The 18,370-nt window shown below is 34.8% G+C and overlaps 1 protein-coding gene across 2 annotated transcripts; it reads right to left on the minus strand.

Moving 5' to 3' along the window:
• Positions 1-1,744: 1,744 nt before the first annotated feature.
• Positions 1,745-17,386, minus strand: ssrp1a (structure specific recognition protein 1a). Of its 2 annotated transcripts, none has more exons than XM_051101283.1 (18): positions 17,278-17,386; positions 16,695-16,750; positions 16,091-16,276; positions 13,377-13,482; positions 11,793-11,986; positions 11,602-11,702; positions 11,280-11,409; positions 9,777-9,880; positions 9,566-9,694; positions 7,486-7,707; positions 7,308-7,380; positions 6,126-6,255; positions 5,323-5,368; positions 5,107-5,239; positions 4,737-4,904; positions 2,683-2,783; positions 2,315-2,477; positions 1,745-2,230 (listed from the first exon to the last, which is right to left on the minus strand). In XM_051101283.1, the coding sequence occupies exons 2-18, from the start codon at positions 16,746-16,748 to the stop codon at positions 2,150-2,152; spliced, it is 2,121 nt and encodes a 706-aa protein (XP_050957240.1). In that variant the 5' UTR covers positions 16,749-16,750; positions 17,278-17,386; the 3' UTR covers positions 1,745-2,149. The 2 variants fall into 2 exon arrangements, with proteins under 2 accessions (XP_050957240.1, XP_050957241.1); XM_051101284.1 differs by having other exon boundaries at positions 17,198-17,292.
• Positions 17,387-18,370: the final 984 nt, after the last annotated feature.

The following is an 18,370-nucleotide window of genomic DNA, read 5'->3' on the forward strand; positions in this document are numbered from 1 at the left end:
GAATCTGATATATGCCTCATATTTTATTCCAGCACCTTTTGACTAACTTGTAAAACTACACGAACACCACATTTATCAACCTCAGCTTTGCGTATTCTTATGCTGAAACGAAAATATTGACGTTCTGACAAAATCCAAAGACTTATAACATTACGAACAACTTTACAGACTTAAAAGAATTAATAACAATACTGAAATTGCGGCATTACTATTTCTAAGTTACATTGTGTTCAGATGTCATATCAATTGCATTACGTTTTCAGTTGCATTTACTCAATTAAGTTTAACTTACTCGTTTGAACCTTGATCGTATTCACCTGTCAGTAACTTTCTAGTGATCATGAAGAGCTTGATTAGCTTGTTCAGGTGTGTTTGATTTGGGTTGGAGATGAACTCTAAAGGAAAGTGCACCTTGAGGGCCAGAGTTGAGAACCTCTGATTATCGTATAATATGTAGTCGTGGGTCAAAATCTTCAGAATCCATAAGACTGCGAAAGAACAGAAGCAAATTAAAGCTGTTTTTCAACTCGTTACAAATTTAAACATTCTTTCTCACAGATTGGGTCACGTCCTGTTTCGGGTCACGTGTGTTTGAATTATGCTCTTTCTCTCACAAAACAACTTTTCTATGGCTTTTGACATTTTTGCAATAAATAAATTCAGAGAATAGATTCAAAGTGTCTGTCATGTTTTTCTTTATACTGTACATATTTTTAGGAAATGGTAATGTTAGGTTTGTAAGGAGTGGGATTAGCAACTTAAAATGTCTTTTTAATGCTACATTGTTACTAAAATTGCAGCTTTTTTTGTTTGTTTGTTTGGTCTATTAAGTAATGTTTAGGTTCGGGGTATACTCAAAAAAAAAAAAAAAAAAAACACACACACACCTCTTCAAACATTACAAAATAAATTGTTTAAACAATTTCAAAAGAGGAGTAAAATCCAAGACCTGCATTCTACCCTGGATTGGCCTTTAATTTATAAATCCAAAATGTCTCTTTAAGCTTAAGTTCTCCATTTCTTTCCTAACAGTATTGTTCACATGGTCAATACCTTTTATTCTAAGGAAAAATGGATTACTATTAAATTATATTCATCATTTAAAAGCACAAATATAATTAATATGAATAAGTGCCTAATAAAATAGCATCTAAAATAGATTCTAGTAGCATGAAAATAGATACTACTAAGTTATATATAAAATAAATTTTGGAATGGCTTGTCATACAAATTTGCAACCCTGATTTAAAAGGGTTGTATTTTAACGATTATAGATTGACTATTTACAAATTGAAAATTAATGATGCCACAACTGCGAATCAGCTGAGCTGAACTTGTATTGTCAGCACTTCTGCACAGCTTGCTCTTTACCTGTATGCTTCATCCAGCAACTTTTTTTTTTCCCCCTGTAAGAGTGGATGTGGCCATTTGTAAATTTTTTGGGTCTGGCTTCCAGTCTCATCCACATCCACATTTTTAGCTGTACAAATCAACTCGTTTTGCCGTTTGATATTGCAAAATTGTTGTCTTACCATGTAATTTTAATGATTTGTCTTAATTATGAGCACACTGATTTGTAGTACAAACAGTTTTACTGTTTACTGCAAATTGTTATTCTTCTCATTTTCCCATAGCGGCTAATGAATTGGAAGTCCAGCCATAAGTTTACTTCTGCACTGAAGAAAAAGGTGGATAAAGTCAGGACGTCACATGACCCATCACACACAAACACAGAGGCACTGAATCACTCACTGAACTTTTATTGCAAAACAGTGATGAACATTTTGATAGCTTAAAGTACAAAACATGTAATAACCAAAACATTTACCGAAGTGCAGTCTTAATGAAAAAATAGGCAGAAAATAGAAAATAAAAAGAGGGCAAAACCCTCTACAAGTAGATCTATCCACACTTCCCTGAATTATATCTGTCTACCAAAACTGAAAAAAAAATCTGAGAGCTTTACTGATGACTCTCTCAAAAAGAGGGAAAAATGTTACCCGTCTATTTCCAAGTTCTCAGTCTGAATGGAAAAATGCATGTAAATGTGCTAGCAAGCATGGAAGTAGAAAGTCTTGGTCCGAGTAACCATCAGTTATTCGCCGTGAAACCTGAGATGTGGAATTGTCTCTGTGCTGTCAGTGTAACATCAGTCAGATCCCGACTCCTCCTCTGAGCTGGCGGGTGTGGATGCGGCTTCCTCTTCCTCATCATCATCATCATCAGAAGCCTGTGACAGATCAACCAGGTTAAATGATGCACAACTAAACTCCAATAAGCCAAAGAAAAAAAAAAAAACGCGTCAGTCACAAACCTTGCGTTTACTGCCTCTGCCGTGGTCAGATTCAGACGAGCTCTCCTCACTGGAGATGAACTCTTTACTCTTAAAGCTCTCATTTCCACCCTCCTTCTTTCTGTCCTTTTCTCCTCCACTCTTCCTCTTAGCTTCCACCTTCCCTCCTTTCTTCTTCTTTTCTCTGAAAGTACAAGTAATGTTAAAGTAAGGCAGGGCACAAGGATGCATTAAGCATGTTACAGAAGATTTCTATTTCAAATAAATGCTGTTCTTTTGAGCTTTCTATATATATAAAAAAAATTATACAAATACTCACACAATGTTTAAAAATGCTTTAAAACAAAATTGTAATATAAAGAGTGAGTTTGATAGATAAGTTTGCTCACTTAGTATTAGATGCTGCTGCTGCTCCTCCTCCACTTTCTCTGTACTCTTTCATGGCTCTCTCATATTGTTTCTTGGCCTCTTCAGCTTTTTTGTCCCACTCCTGCAAAACACACGAGAAACACTGAGCTGAACGCACTGCTGAATCAAATAAACAAACCAGCTGACAGCACAACATCAGGAGTTTATGCTTCAATCATCTGTCTATGGCACAACAAAAACCACAGACAAATAATTCACTAAATGGCAATCAAACATCAGTGCTGCAACTCACTCTGCATTTGCAGGAGAGAAAGCAATTCTCCTAAAACTAGACTCTATGCATGAAATATTACATTTGGCAAAGAACTAAAGCCCACAAACAATGTGTTTTTCATGGATGAAAGAATCAAGACTGTATAATGAAAATTATGAAAATATAGGCATTAATGATGGACATCTCTAACAGTTTCTGCAATGAATTCAGTTTCAACTGTTCACACGGTTCATACACATAAAATGAAATGACTTAAGGACTCCCCCCACACCCCCCTAAAAAAAAATTCACACTAATGTCTTCCATTTAAAAAAAAAAAAAAAAAAAAAAAAAAGAAAAGAAACGGACCAATAAAAATATAAATTAAAAATGGCAAAAATAAAGTGAAGCACATGCGAAATATTACTGCTGAAATATTACAAAGAATAGCCTACTATACTTCTACTACAGTAAAACCATGGTTAATTTTCTTAAAGGAAATTGTATGTGCATACTTTTATTTCTTTGTTTTGTTTTTATAACCGTACTGCCTTAACGGTTTGATGTTTTCTACTGTTTAAGAAAAAAAAAAAAAAAAAAGACTGGTGAAATCGCTTCAAAATCCCGAAACAAATGATTTACGATCCGCACTACGAAGTTCTGATCTAAATCAAATGATTTGCGAGCCAAGCTCTGAAGTCCCTCAAACCATCATTTCAGATCAAGAAAAGCAGATTGTGAATCATTTGATTTAGATCAGCACTACAAATCGCATATAACAAATCATTTGATTTGTGAAATGATTCACAAACCCATTCCGATCTAAATAAAATGATTTGCGATACGTGACAAAGTCCTTTCTGAAACAAATGATTTACAATACACAAAGTTCCGATATAAATCAAATGATTTGCGATACGTGAAAATGAATGGCTCTTTTGATCTGGTTTTCGCTAGTGAATCACTTTAAATGATTGATCGAAGTCACAAGTTTGAATCAATTGGACCAGTTCTAGTGTAAATGACTCAGTTCATGTGTTCCTCTTTTCACATCTTCAGCCATGTTTATACAACGTCAGAACTACCAACTTAGCTTGATTGTTTTCTGAAATTAACTAAAATAAGCGAAAGTTTTTTGAATTGCGCGAATTTTACATGAAAAGATGTGCTTGACAAAATTAAACACTTATTTACATACATTGTCTTTCAATAATTCAAGCACTTTAAGGCCCTCTCTTCAGGAATATTGCTATTTTCAAGGGTTTTCCAGGCCTTAAATTTAAAAATTTTGTTAAAAATTTAACAAAAAGTCAAATTCAAGTAATTTAAGCACCTTTTTTGAACCCTGTGTTCAACATTCAGACTCATGATACATTTTTGGGTGTTTTGATGAAGCGATCGTTCTGAATCTGACCCAGACTTAGTCCAACTAAAAGATTTTGGTTTAAAATGTTGCCATTTTCATGAAACTTGGCCACATTCATATGTTGATGAAGAATGCATGATCGCAGAACATGCAGGATTCACATTTAAATTGTATTTTTGCGGTGTATTATTAACAGATACTAGTCCATATTGCGGTTTGATTTAAATGTAATGGCCTACTTTTGATTCAAACTTTGACAAATACTGTGACATTCCGCGTTATTCAGTAAATTCCGTTTTAAGAATTTTTGGAATTCCATTTCATAAAATTTTGTGAAAATGATCAAAAGTGTCGGCAGCAGCTGGACACTATAAAAACGCTGGCGGGGAAAGAGTTAATAGGGGCTGTGAAGATTTTCTGGTTAGTGGTGTGCATGCGTGTGATTTTCAGTTCACCTCTTTGCGGTCTTTGCCCAGCTGTTTCCACATTTCTCCAGCCTTCTTGGAGATTTCAGTGACTGATATCCCAGGATTCTCACTCTTGATTCGCTCTCTGTTGCCGTTCAGCCACAGCATGTACGCGCTCATCGGCCTCTTCGGAGCTCCAGCGTCCTTCACCTTCTTCTGTTGGCCACAGAGAGAGGAGGAAAGGGTTAATAAAATGTGCTAAGGGAGTCATGTCTGTTCAATTTCATTTCCTCAACTGTTCACCAAGGTTGCTCATTTTGTGCCATTTTAACAGAGAGAAGCAAACTAGCATGCTGCCAAAAATCACCATTTAACCTATGAAATACTGATATGTAAATATTCAAATACTGAGCAAGACCTCTTTCCGTGGTTTTCGCTCTTTCTTCTCCTTCACCACCTTCTTGGGCTTCTTCTCAGGTTTTTTCTTCTTGCTTTCATCCTCGCTGTCTCCATCTTCCTCACTATCACTCACTGAAGCGTTACTGTCATACCTGCACAGAGACAGCATTATATTAGAGTGAAAGACCGACAAACCGTCTAAAAATCAAGGGAAAAAAAGGATTAAATTGCTTACTCTTCTGGGACGTCATCATCCTCTTCTCCAGGGTTGAAAGACTCATCTACAGGAAGAGAAAGGGTATTAACTACAGTAACTACTCGATGGAATTCAGCACAATCCACTAAAACTTTGTGCTGAGTTTTTAAACTTAAAAGCAGTAGAAGCACCAATACTCACATATAGTCACTTAACATAAAACTAGTTTTAATAAACTTTTGTAGAAAAAGCATGATTTGTATCTTTATTTTAAATATAATGTCAGATATTTAACTGGCATCATTTAACAATATTTTGCATCTGTTAAAGGATGATTTAATACAGACAAAATTTGCAACCCTTTTATTTATTCTTTTTTTATCCTTTTTTTTAAATGACATTTAATTTTATTGTTAGAATGCTGCAAACCAAATCTACATAAAATGATTTTTGTAATGATTTTTTTTTGGCCAAATAATAAAATAAAATAAAATAAAATAATTTCAAAATCTGGATGAAAACATTTTGGTAATTTGTGTTTGTTTTTATTTTGCCAAAAAAAACAAAAGATTAACCAATTTACTTCCGAGTCTTGAATACAAAAACAGACTGTTCTGCAGAAAAGGTCGAAAACAGGGTAGAAAATAACCTGTTAATTCTAAATTATGTTGAAAAAATAAAAATAAAAAAATAAATAAAAAAATAAACATTAAGTGGACCTCAGAGAACATGCAGATGACTTCATGAGCCCATACATTTTATTAACTTAAAAAAAAAAAAAAAAAAAAAAAAACACACACACTATATATTTAGTTTGTGTTTTATTAAAGGGGTGTTCGTACCGCTGTCACCCTCCGATTCATCACTGCCGTCTCCCTCCTCTCTGATCTTGCCCTCTTCTTTCATTCTCTCCAGGTAAGCGTCATGCTGGTCTTCATCAGAGTCGCTGTAGCCGTCTGCTCCCTTCATGCCCTACACACACACACAAACACACAAAAAATGTTATGTGGCTGCTCTCCACAGGAAGTTCATGAAGTAAAAGTGTGTCGCCATCAGGGGCACTTCAGAATAAACACACACTGAGTCTGGATCAGAGAATTAGAGGTTCAAACGCTCTTCCTGCGTATTCCCATCAGAGCAGATCCGTCAACAGCACGGGTTGTTTATATAGTTAAAACCAGTTTCAGATTGCGTGTCCACCCGTGCGTGAACAACACAAAAAAAAAAAAAAAAAAAAAAAACACTCAATCATATCTCAGAAAACATTTGGAACAAAACATGATCATTAAGAGTCACATCAGAACAAGTAAGAGAAAGGATCCAAGGAAGAGAAAAGAAAATTAAGAAATGGAAAAAGGATATTGCACATCAAGGCCTGCCATAATGTGCTTTTATATTTAGATTATTAATTAACATTGTGAATAATGTGAAACTTTGAATCCTTCATTCAGGAGCAGAATAAACCTGAAGTTGTAATGTAAGATTTCATTTTAACAGAAGTCGCCTATGCTCATCAGGGCTGCACTTATTTGTTTAAAAATACAACAAAAATAGTAATATTATGAAATATTATTACAATTTAAAACGGCTGTTTTCTATGCAAATATGCATTAAACTGTAATTTATTTCTGTGACCAAAGCTGACTTTTCAGCATCGTTACTCCAGTCTTCAGTGTCACATGATCCTTCAGAAATCATTTGCAGCATTATAAATGCCTTTACTGTCACTTTTGATCAATTTAAATGTATCCTTGTTAAATGAATTTATTTGCCAAAAAAACCTACTGACCTTGAAATTTTGAACAGTAGTCTTAAAAAAAACAAATAAAAAAAGTACTGACCGACTACAAATGGGTTTAAAAAGGCTTGACTCTCACCCAAAGCAAACATATTAATAGAAACGTTTCATTTTTAACTAGTAAATTATGATTCATAAATTAATTATATTGCCCAGCCCTACTGTGCATATTTCTGCACATTTTGGCTTAAATCAAAATAAACGTTCTGAAAACAGCAGAACTTACCTCTTTAAATCCTCTGTTCTTGATGGTCAGCTTCTTGGCATTGACAAAGTCAAAGAGCTTTCCGTATTCTTCTCTACATAAGACAGAAGAGAGCTGATTACTTGACGCTCACATGGAGATCTTCTATTCATGACTGACAGATGAAAGATGCCGCTGTGTGTGATAAGGTGTTGTTTACCTCTCGATGTTGCTGAAGGTGTACTGGTTATTCTGCTTGGTCTCGATTTCGAAGTCAAAGGATCGAGTAGTGGTGGTTCCTCTGGCGAAGTTGACGCAGGAGATCTCCTCGAAGCGCAGGTGAACCGGCGGCTTGTGCACGTAGATGAAGCCTCGCTCCAGAGGATACAGCAGCCCTGAGCTCGCCTTATACGCACACGTTATACACTGAGACCCTGAGTGACTAAACACACACACACACAAAGATAAAGATAAAGACTGACATCAGTAACAACTTCAGAAACTTCACCTTGACACACTATCAATGCGAGAATTATGGGTAGGTAATGAGAGTAATTTACGACAGGGTGCCCAATCTTGTTCCTGGAGAACTACCATCCTGCAAAGTTCAGCTCCAACCCTGATCCACCACACCTGAACCAGATAATTAATCTCTTAGGCAGCACTTGATAATTACAGACAGCTGTGTTGGAGCAGGGCTGGAACTTAAGTCTGCAGTTAGGTAGATCTCCAGAAACAGAACTGGGCACGCCTGGTTTACAATAATTGTTTTAATGACATGCGAGCTGACATTATCAAATGTGTCACTCACTTTGCAAACAACACATCTTGAGAGTTCAAAAGCACTGACTGTGTGATGAAACCTATTAGAATACAGTTTTCTAAACAAATTTAGAGATAATGTATTCACCCCTTTGTCATCCAAGATGTTCTTCAGTCATAAAGAAATTATGTTTTTTGAGGTAAACATTTCAGGATTTTTTTTATGGTGCCCCTGATTTTGAACTTCAAAAATGCAGTTTAAAATGCAGCTTCAAAGGGCTCTAAAAGTCTTATCTAGCAAAACGATCAGTTATTTTCTAAAAAAAAAAAAAAAAAAAAAAAAAAATTATATAAAAAAAAAAAAAAAAAGTAGATGGGAGTTCAGCAATTAAGTTTTACAAAAAAAAAAAAAAAAATTAAATAAATGAAATATTCCAAGTATTTTCAGATACATTGGACATTCCTATTGAACCAGATCCTATATTAATTATATTTGGAGTTTCCGAAGAATTTGAGACTTACACTGGTACAGTGGGTACATTTCTGACAAAAACAAACAAACAAAAAAAAAAACGCATCTTTTTGTTTTGGAAGAAAAAACAAGTTCCAATTCTTAAATTATGGTTGACAGAGTTGACGGGTACACACGGGTGAATTCTTTCATCTGGAAAGAATTAAATATATCCTAAAAGACAAAATTCAGTTTTTCGACATACCCTAACCGTCTTGAACCAGAATACATGGTTCATGCAGAGGAGACAAGATAAGCGTTTGAGGTAAAAAAGTAATAAATTGTAATTTTTTTTTAGAAAAACAATAACGGGTTTTACTAGATAAGAGCCTTATTCCTCAACTGGGATAGTTTAGAGTCCTTCGAAGCTGCATTTAAGCTGCATTTTGGACGTTCAAAAATGGGGGCACCAGTCCAGTAAATGGAGAAAAATCCTGAAATGTTTTCCTCAAAAAAAAAACTATTTCTTTACGACTGAAGACAGAAAGACATGAACATCTTGGATGACAAGGAGGTAAGTTAGTTATCTGTAAATTTTTGTTCTGGAAGTGAACTAATCCTTTAAAATGCCTTTATAATTCAAGTTATGAAAGTAAAACAATAGCAACACTGCAGTGTTTCTGAATTAATCTGTTTTTGAATTAATCATTTGAATCAATGATTCAATGATCTATTCATAAAGAGAGCCACTTGATTTGGTTCTAAATGGATCATTCTCTTTGAACAAATTAATCACTCATTAAGACTAAGATTTGCTGCCACTGGCACTTCTAGTGTCATATTTGTTTATCCATGACTAAACCAGCCTAGGCACCAGCACAAAAACAGTGTAATTTAAAAGTAATTTTTATAAAAACAAACTACTATATGAATTAAAGACCAAATCACTGAGGAAGGACAGTTCTGAACAAGTTATTCCTCATTTTCCCTATAAAGGTAATAATGCGAGTATATCGTCCACCCCTAATGAGATTCATACAATGCTGCGTCTAATGTGTTTATAAGAGCGTCAGTTTGTGTGCTTTACCCTTGGAAGTTTCCAGGCACCGTGATCTTCCTGTTGACCAGAGCCTTCATGACCCTGCTGACGATCTCATAGAGCGGCCCGGACATGTTCTTACTGAGCTTGCCCTCAAAACGCTTCTGCACCTCATCCCTAGAGAGGACAGAGACAGATCCAGTCAGCAAAGTTAACAGCACTCAACCTCAGACAGACAGAGAAAGTCCAGTGTACTTACTCGTTCATGTTTAGAGCAAGAGTGATGTCTTCATCTTTGGAGAAGAGGAGGATGAGGAAATGATAACGCGTCTGACCCTGTTTAATGGGCGGGTCGAGACTGATCTGAAAAACAGAAAAATAAAAACAGAGTCAAGAATCAAAATGAACCACAAAGCAGCATTTTTATAAAGCATCTGCAAAGATTTTACTGAATAAAACCTATGATTCTACACAGAAGCACCAATGCATTATTTAGACACAACAGGTATGTTTACATGCACTCATCTTTATCAGTACAAAGGAATCAGTACAAAAGAATACAATTGTTTATATGCATTAGAAGTGTGTGATACTGTGAGAAAAAAAAATGGCACTGTTGCTTGTGTGATATTATTTAACTATCATTTAAGGTACCAGATGCAATACATTAAAAGTTATACTGGAAACATTATGGTATATAGGGTGGGAAAATAAGCTTTTGGTTCATCCCGCTCCTTTTCGGACATTTTGCAATGTATAACATCTTACAGACGTGGTTTTTCTTTGGTGTTGCAACACATTGTTGTGTCTGTATTAGAGATGCACTGATCAATCTGCCAGGGATCGGAATAAGCCAGTTCTCCACATTTTCCGAGCCCATCCGTTTTGACAATACACTTACGGTGACTGATAATGTCGTGACAAATGAAGCTTGCGCAGTTTAAAACAAGTATGTGAGAGAGACTCGTGCAGACATTGTTTTCATATTCAAAAGTATCATTGCATTTTTCACAACATTTCTTATTTGTATGTTTAAAACATATTTAAAACATTAATTTTATACAATTATTTATGCATGTAAAATTTTGCAGTGTAAATGCATTTTTAGAGATCATCTGTAATTTAGTCCAGATTAGGGGAATTGTAACGTTTAATCATTTTTGTAATAATTTTTTTTTTGTTTGTATATGCCATCTATTGTCCGAAAAATCGGAATCGGCAAAAATTGGTATCGGCAGGTACCAGGAAAATTGCAGTCCATGCATCTCTTGAAAAAGGAAAATTGCAGTCCGTGCATCTCTAGTTTGTATATTCTGTGTTATATTGTGCCTTGTTTGAAATAATTTAGAATTTTTTTTTGCTTTCATAATTTGAATTACAGAAGCATTTTAACTGCATTCTAATAGGCTTCATCATGCAACAAGTGTATTTAAACTCTCACAGTGTTTTTTTACAAAGTGAGTGACATACTAGATAATAGCAGCTCATATAACACTAAAAAAACAATTGATATTACTGTACACGATAAATATCACACACCCCCACTGTGCATGTGTAAAATGTTTTTGAACAATTAAGATTAAAAAATTTTCCTGTTGACATTTCATTTGATTTAAGCTCAATCACACTGATTGAGGTGTTTAGACTATGCTTTTAAGTCTGCCTGAGACATCAATTCAATGCAAAATGGATTATGTGAGTGCATGTAAATGTGGGCATTAATTTAGTTTCTCTTTGTTGGGGCGAATAACACAAAACTCACCACAAAGAACATCTGCCTCTGGTCCTTGTGTGGCAGAAGGAAGAGCCGCAGTACGGTGGTGTAGGGAATCTTATAGTCAAACGTCTTACCGTGTAGGTGCAGGAAGGAGGGGTAGATACGGATATCATACCTGAAAGACAGACACTAATTCGGTCAAACAGTCTCAAATACAGGCTATGTCATCAATAGATTGAGAAAAAAAAACACTAGAGTGAGCTTTATTACTGCCTTATGTGCAACTGAGCTGAATTTTAACAACTAGCCAACTGATCTGGCAAAAGATGTGTACTGCTGTAACACCAGCGCTTTAAAAACAACTTGCCTTCCTCTCGGCGTAAGGCACTGAAGTTCTTTAAAGATACACACAGCATCTCCAGTAGCCTGGATGACGTCTGCTTTTGATAGAACATTCTGAGCGAACGCCTGCGATAGCGAGAGAGATGACGATCATCATCAGAACCAATGACAGCAGCTCACACACTGACACAGGCTCACACACACAAACACACACACCTCCACAGGGTCTGAGCCGTCGTCCCCGGTGTTGGGCGGGACATAGAAGCGGACCTCCATGAGTGACACCTCCGCATCATCATTCTGATGGAACTCCACCGTCACCTCGTTCTTTCCTGTGGCACACTGGGATACGCTGGTCAGCGGGATCTCAAAGACAGGACTGTCGTTCACATCAAACGACAGCAGAGACCCTGAGCACAGACAGAAACGCACGATATATCAGTGTCCATGTCATACGGGGCAAAATTAGCTTTTTTATTTTAGCCTCGCTATCAAACAATTTTAATGCAATACAATCAAGTTTGGGGTCTCTTATGCTGGCCAAGGTTGCATGCATTTGATCAAAAATATAGTAAAAACGGTGAAATATTACTAAAATGTATTTTATTTGTTTACTATGTGAATATCTGTTTAAATGTAATTGAGTGCTGTGATTAAAGCTGAATTTTCAACATCATTACGCCACTCTTCAATATCACATGAGCCTTCAGAAATGACTCTAATATGCTGATTTGCTGCTCAGGAAAAAATTCAGATTATTACCAATGTTGAAAACACTTGCGCTGCACAATATTTTTGTGGAAACTGTAATACATTTTACTTTTTAGGATTCACAGATGAACAGGAAGTTCAAAAGAACAGCATTTATTTGAAATAAATATACTTTGTAACATCATACATGTCTTTATACTCACTTTCACTTTTGAAAACAATGACCCTAAACTTTTTTTAATGAAAATTTTATTTTGCTACATTACAGTTTAATATTTTGATGCTTAATATATGCTTGATATTTATCAAGAATACACTTTAAAACTACAATAAACCTCACAGTGGAGTTGGAGATACTGTAAAATGAAATTCCAGGACTTTCAAGGACTTCAAACAGATCTCACTTATCAATGTTATCTTTAAAATTCTACAGAAAGATAAATAAAGATATACTAATAAAACAACATGGCAAAAATAAAGTGAAGCACATGCAAAGTATTACTACAAATATTATTACAAAGTATACTACACTTTTACTATAGTAAAACCACAGTTAATTTTCTTAAGGGATCAGTATTTGTGTATACTTCATTTCTTTTCTCTTTTTTTCCTTTGAAAAACTGTACTACCTTAATTGTTTGAGGTTTTCTATTGTTTAAGAAAAAAAAGATCAGATCGGGACTTCATCGCGGGACAAATCGCGAATCATATGATTCAGATAGGAACATCAAATTGCGTATCGCAAATCATTAAATTAAATTAAATTTCAAAAAGTAGAATTCAAGAACTTTAAGCACACTACAAATCCTGTCTGTATTCCATCCATTTTTTTACATGCTCATTTCCCCTATTTTAGATTTAAATGACCTTTGCCAACATGTAAAGCCGACTCAAAGTGAATCTTTAAAAAAACACTAATACTTTTAAAATGTAACCTTTAACAAATTCTTTTTTTATTTTTATTTTAAAGTAGCACAGAATTTTCATATTGGTCATTTATCAGCCATAACATAATTATTAGTCGATTTTTAATGGACAGGAGTGTACTCTCATGCATTGCTAGTAGCGTATGTAGGCGGGTGTGTGTACCTGAGAATTTGGCAGTGCCCCAGTTCCAGCCCTTCACACACATGTCCTTCTCTGCCAACTCAACCTTGTAGTTCGCTTTAAAAAATGATGAGATCTTCTCAAAGTCCTGTGGTGGGGAGGAAAGCGCAAGAGAAAGAAGAGATAAACAGAATTAATGCCTCACTTCCCCCGACTCTCTCTCTCATCCAGTTGTGGGTTCATTAATAAGGAGAGTTGGCAGCGGCGCTCGGCCCTCTGGGACGGCAGAGGTGTGTGTAATCCGGCCGGAGGCTGATGCGGAGCACGCTCAATCAGCCTGTTTATTTATCCAGCGCTGCGCAATCGCTTCCACATGTCACTCCACCAGGTGTGTGCGCGTCCATCTGCGCGCTAATGAGCTTGGCACTGCTTAGCGAATCCCTCACGATCGCATTAACATTACACAAACCAGCAACTCTCACACGGTTTTCCCTGATCCTCAAAACATGGCTTTTTCCCTAACGTAAGGACGAAACAATGACGAGGCTGTTAAAGTTAGTAGATGAACAGCAAACAAACACATTCTCATGTCAACTTTGTCTACGTTACACGTTACAGATTCTTCCGGAGTTACGGTACACTGCTCAATGATAAACACCAAACACAATGACTTCATACAAACACACGCACACACTGAGCAAATCCATTACTGGAGGCCAGTGATTAACCCCTGGAGAAAAGCATTCCTGAAACATCTTGAATTACACACACTGCACTTCCTCTGACACAGGGGGGAAAAAACATTTCAGCAGAAAGTAGTATTACATTTAAACAATATCATTATCAAGATTGTGATCAAATTTATGCCAATAATAACGATAACCTATAGACTTTTGCACCAAATATGATTTAATCGAACAGCAAAAATAAAGACAACAGCAGCAGTCAATGAATCTGATCGCTCTGTGTAAATGAATGGCGCGGTTTCACAAAACTCCATCTCAGAGCTGCTCTGAGACTCTTTTCTGCAACTCTACACTGTTTAATTTGAGAAAAACTACCATCAAAAACACACTGAAACAAAGTAAAACTGCAAGACATTCATGACAAGCCACCAAAAAAGTCCTGTGTAACTTTAAGAAATACACTACCAGTCAAAAGTTTTTGAACTGTAAGATTTCTAATGTTTTTCCAAGAAGTCTCTTCTGCTCACCAAGCCTGCATTTATTTAATCCAAAAACAGTAAAAAAATTTAATATTTTTACTATTTAAAATAGCTGTTTTTTATTTGAATATATTTTAAAGTGTAATTTATTCCTGCGACTTTAATACTGAATTTCTAACGTCATTACTTCAGTCACATGATCGTTCAGAAATCATTCTAAAATTGTGATTTGCTGCTCAAAATCATTCATCATTATTGTTGTTGTTGAAAACAGCAGGTTTTTTTGATGAAAAGAAAGTTCAGAAGAGCAGCATTCGTCTGAAATAGAAATCTTTTGTAACAGTGTAATTGTCCTTATAATTGTTTTTGATTAATTTAAAGCATCCTAGAAATAATGCTAAATAAAAGTTAATTTCTATAAATTTCTTTTCCAAACAAAACAATGATACTAACTCCAAGCTTTTGAATGGTATAGTGCAGGGGTGCTCAACTCTGTTTCTGGAGATCTACCTTCCTGCAGAGTTCAGCTCCAACCCTGATCAAACACACCCGAACCAACTAATTAGGATCTGAAGAAGCACTTGATAATTACAGACAGGTGTGTTCGATCAGGGTTGGAACTAAACTCTGCATGAAGGTAGATCTCCAGGAACAGGTTTGGGCACCCCTGGTATAGCGTATAGTTTTAAAAAAAGCTTTCTATTTCAGATAAATGCTGATATTTGGATCTTTCTTTTCAAAGAATTCTAAACAAAATGTACTCAACTTTTTAAAATATTGATTAAAAAAAAATTTTGGAACAGCAAATTAGCATATTAGAATGACTGCTGAAGTATCATGTGATAATGATGCTAAAAATTCAGCTTTGATCACAGGAATAAATTACATCTATTTGAATATATTCAAACAGAAAGCAGTTATTTTAGATAGTAAAAATATTTCACAATATTGCTGCTGGTGCTGTACTTTGGATCAAATGAATGCAGGCTTGGTGAGCAGAAGAAGAAGAAAAAAAAAAAAAAAAAAATTTACTGACTGATAGTGTATATTACTAGTGTATGCTAAAAATTCATTCTCAAAGTAATACTATTTAAGGAATATCATATAACCAAGGTATTTTTTCCATACATTTATACAGTTCTGTTGTGCAGCATCTTGCTTGACAAAATTGCAATGTTTTGCTATAATTTAGTTTAATTTGACTGCATTTTAAAATGATCAAACTGCTAAAGTTTTTGCTAAAGAGTTAATTTCATTAGATATTATTTTATATGATACATTACATTGATTCACAACACAAAATCCACAAAACGAAAAACAGAATTTCGGGGAAAATAAAATGATCTCATGCTGCCCTAAAATAAAAAGGTGTTAACCTCCAAGTACAATTGTGAATAAACAAAATTATGTTTACATTTATTTTCAAGGTCCAACATACATGTGAAAAGTACTTCCTTAACTATTAACAACACATTAATAATGTAATAAATATTAATATCATATGATTTGGCCATATGATTCACCCAGCCCTAATTACATTTATGAATATGCAGCCCTGATCAGTCAGTTATAATTCAACCAAATAACTCACTGTGTCTTTAAAGCCGTCATATCTGTAGACGTGTCCGGTGCTGGTGGCAAGTTTGATCCCGTGACCCAGACAGACACGTCGCCACTGGGCCGCAGCGAGATCAGGAGCCGGGATACTGTCCACCTTCCCCGTTTTATGGCTTTTATAGACCACAGACTGCTTGCTAAACCTGAGCCGGCCATCATTCTGACAACAAACACAAACAGCAATGCAGGGAGAGCACTTAGAGGTTATTCAATAAACCACTGCATTTTTATTACATGTGGAAATATTACAAACAATAAAAGCTATTGAAATCTGTAAAAAATTACACAAATACATATGTATCATGACCTGAAGAGGACATTTATAGAATTATACTAAATCAGATGACAGATCAAATCAGTTTTGATCAGACTGATAATTTAGAGGTCTTATAAATTTATGTATTAGTGCTACATTAGGCTTTATAGCTGGCCAGTTGATGTGAAATGTCAGAGAGCGACACCCAGGGGTCATTTTAATGTTTTGCAGTTTTTGCGTGCTGTTTATATATACATATAAAAAAAAAAAAACAACCATAAAAAACCCCTCCATACTTACGTGAAAGTTTAGCATCACTTACCCAAGATCCCTTCACCTCTGTATGAATGTCATTAAACTCCAGAGTGTCTCCCATCTCTGTAAAATAAACACAAACATTAACACCCAACCATACAAATAACATCGCATTCATCAATAGACTAGTCTCAGTCTCTCATATTAGGGTTTTTTCCTGATTTGACTTTAATTCACTTCCATATGTTCCATCAGTATCACTGCTAACCACTCAGAGCTCGAGCTGTTCTCATTCTCCATCTTCGTGTGTTATTAAAGCAGGACAGTGTTTGTGAGCTTCTTACACAGACATCATTTTGTATAATATGTGCTGTAAGGGTTGAATTACTAAAGGTATAGAGTATTTTACGACTCGAGACGCTAGTAACTGTGGAAATGCTGTCTATGTAGACAAGTTGAGCGGGTTTTGAAACAACGCCGCAGTGTCGGCACATGTGGAGCGAACTCGATTCCCTCAACCGGCTTCATTTGAGTTCATCAGTTAACAAAACGAACTTTTTCCGCACTTACTTTAGTCAAAGAACGACTTTATAAACGTATAATCGTGTTTCCCGGTGTTGAAGACATTTGATGTAAACACACACAGATACCTGCGATGATCGAGCTCTTCTATTCTCCGGTTTCCCGCGTCAAACCTCCGGGTTCTGAACACAATGACCCGGAAGAAGTGTTGAAGGGTCATGCGTTTCCTTGACACCGCACTCACTTTTTCCTGTATGATTTCTTTATTTATTTTTTTGTTCCGTAAAAAATGGTGTCCGCGTTTCATTAAAAATTAATATTATTCCTAAATTATTTGTCTTTATTCAGACACATCAAAAAAACAAAAGAAACAAATTTCAAAATGTTTTTTTTTTTTTTTTTTTTTTTTTTTTTTTTTTACTGTAGAATTAATAGAACTTTTTGAATAGAACTTTTTGATTTGAACGTTTACTATTGCAGCAATCTACATTCCTTTAAATGAAAAAGCAGTATATAACAATGTTTATTTCATATTTATGGTTATAAAGATAACCTTTTATATTATGCATACATTATTACCGTCGTATGACCGAAAATATAACGAATTAAAACATCACTACAATATCTTAAAACATTAAAATATTAAATTGTTGGTGTTATTATTAAATATTAAAACGATGTAATTAAATATCAAATTATAAAAAAGTTGAATATGAAAATAAAGTCTGTATTATTGTCCTTCCTGCATATACATATATTCCTATATTCCTATATATATATATATATATATATATATATATATATATATATATATATACACATATATAGCCTAAATGTAAATGCTATTTATGATGTTATTATTAACATTCTTAATATGATTATTCTTAACACTAATAATAAAATGTTATTATTAACATATTCTTATTATGATTTATTATTATTTATTATATAATAACATTGAATTTATTATTAATGTATTATTAGTCCTGTCAAATGATTGATTGCAATTAATCGCATCTATAATGCACACATGCATGTATACATTTAAGATATATGTTGTTTACATATGGAAAATATGTATATATAATATAAATTATATTAATATAACTAGTGCTGTCAAACGATTAATCGCAGCTAATTGCATCCAAAATAAAAGTTTTTCTTTACATAATATATGTGTGTATACTGTGTATATTTATTATGTACTGTAACACATACAGT

Source organism: Labeo rohita, unplaced genomic scaffold (assembly GCF_022985175.1).
Source record: "Labeo rohita strain BAU-BD-2019 unplaced genomic scaffold, IGBB_LRoh.1.0 scaffold_135, whole genome shotgun sequence".
Lineage (NCBI taxonomy): Eukaryota > Metazoa > Chordata > Actinopteri > Cypriniformes > Cyprinidae > Labeo > Labeo rohita.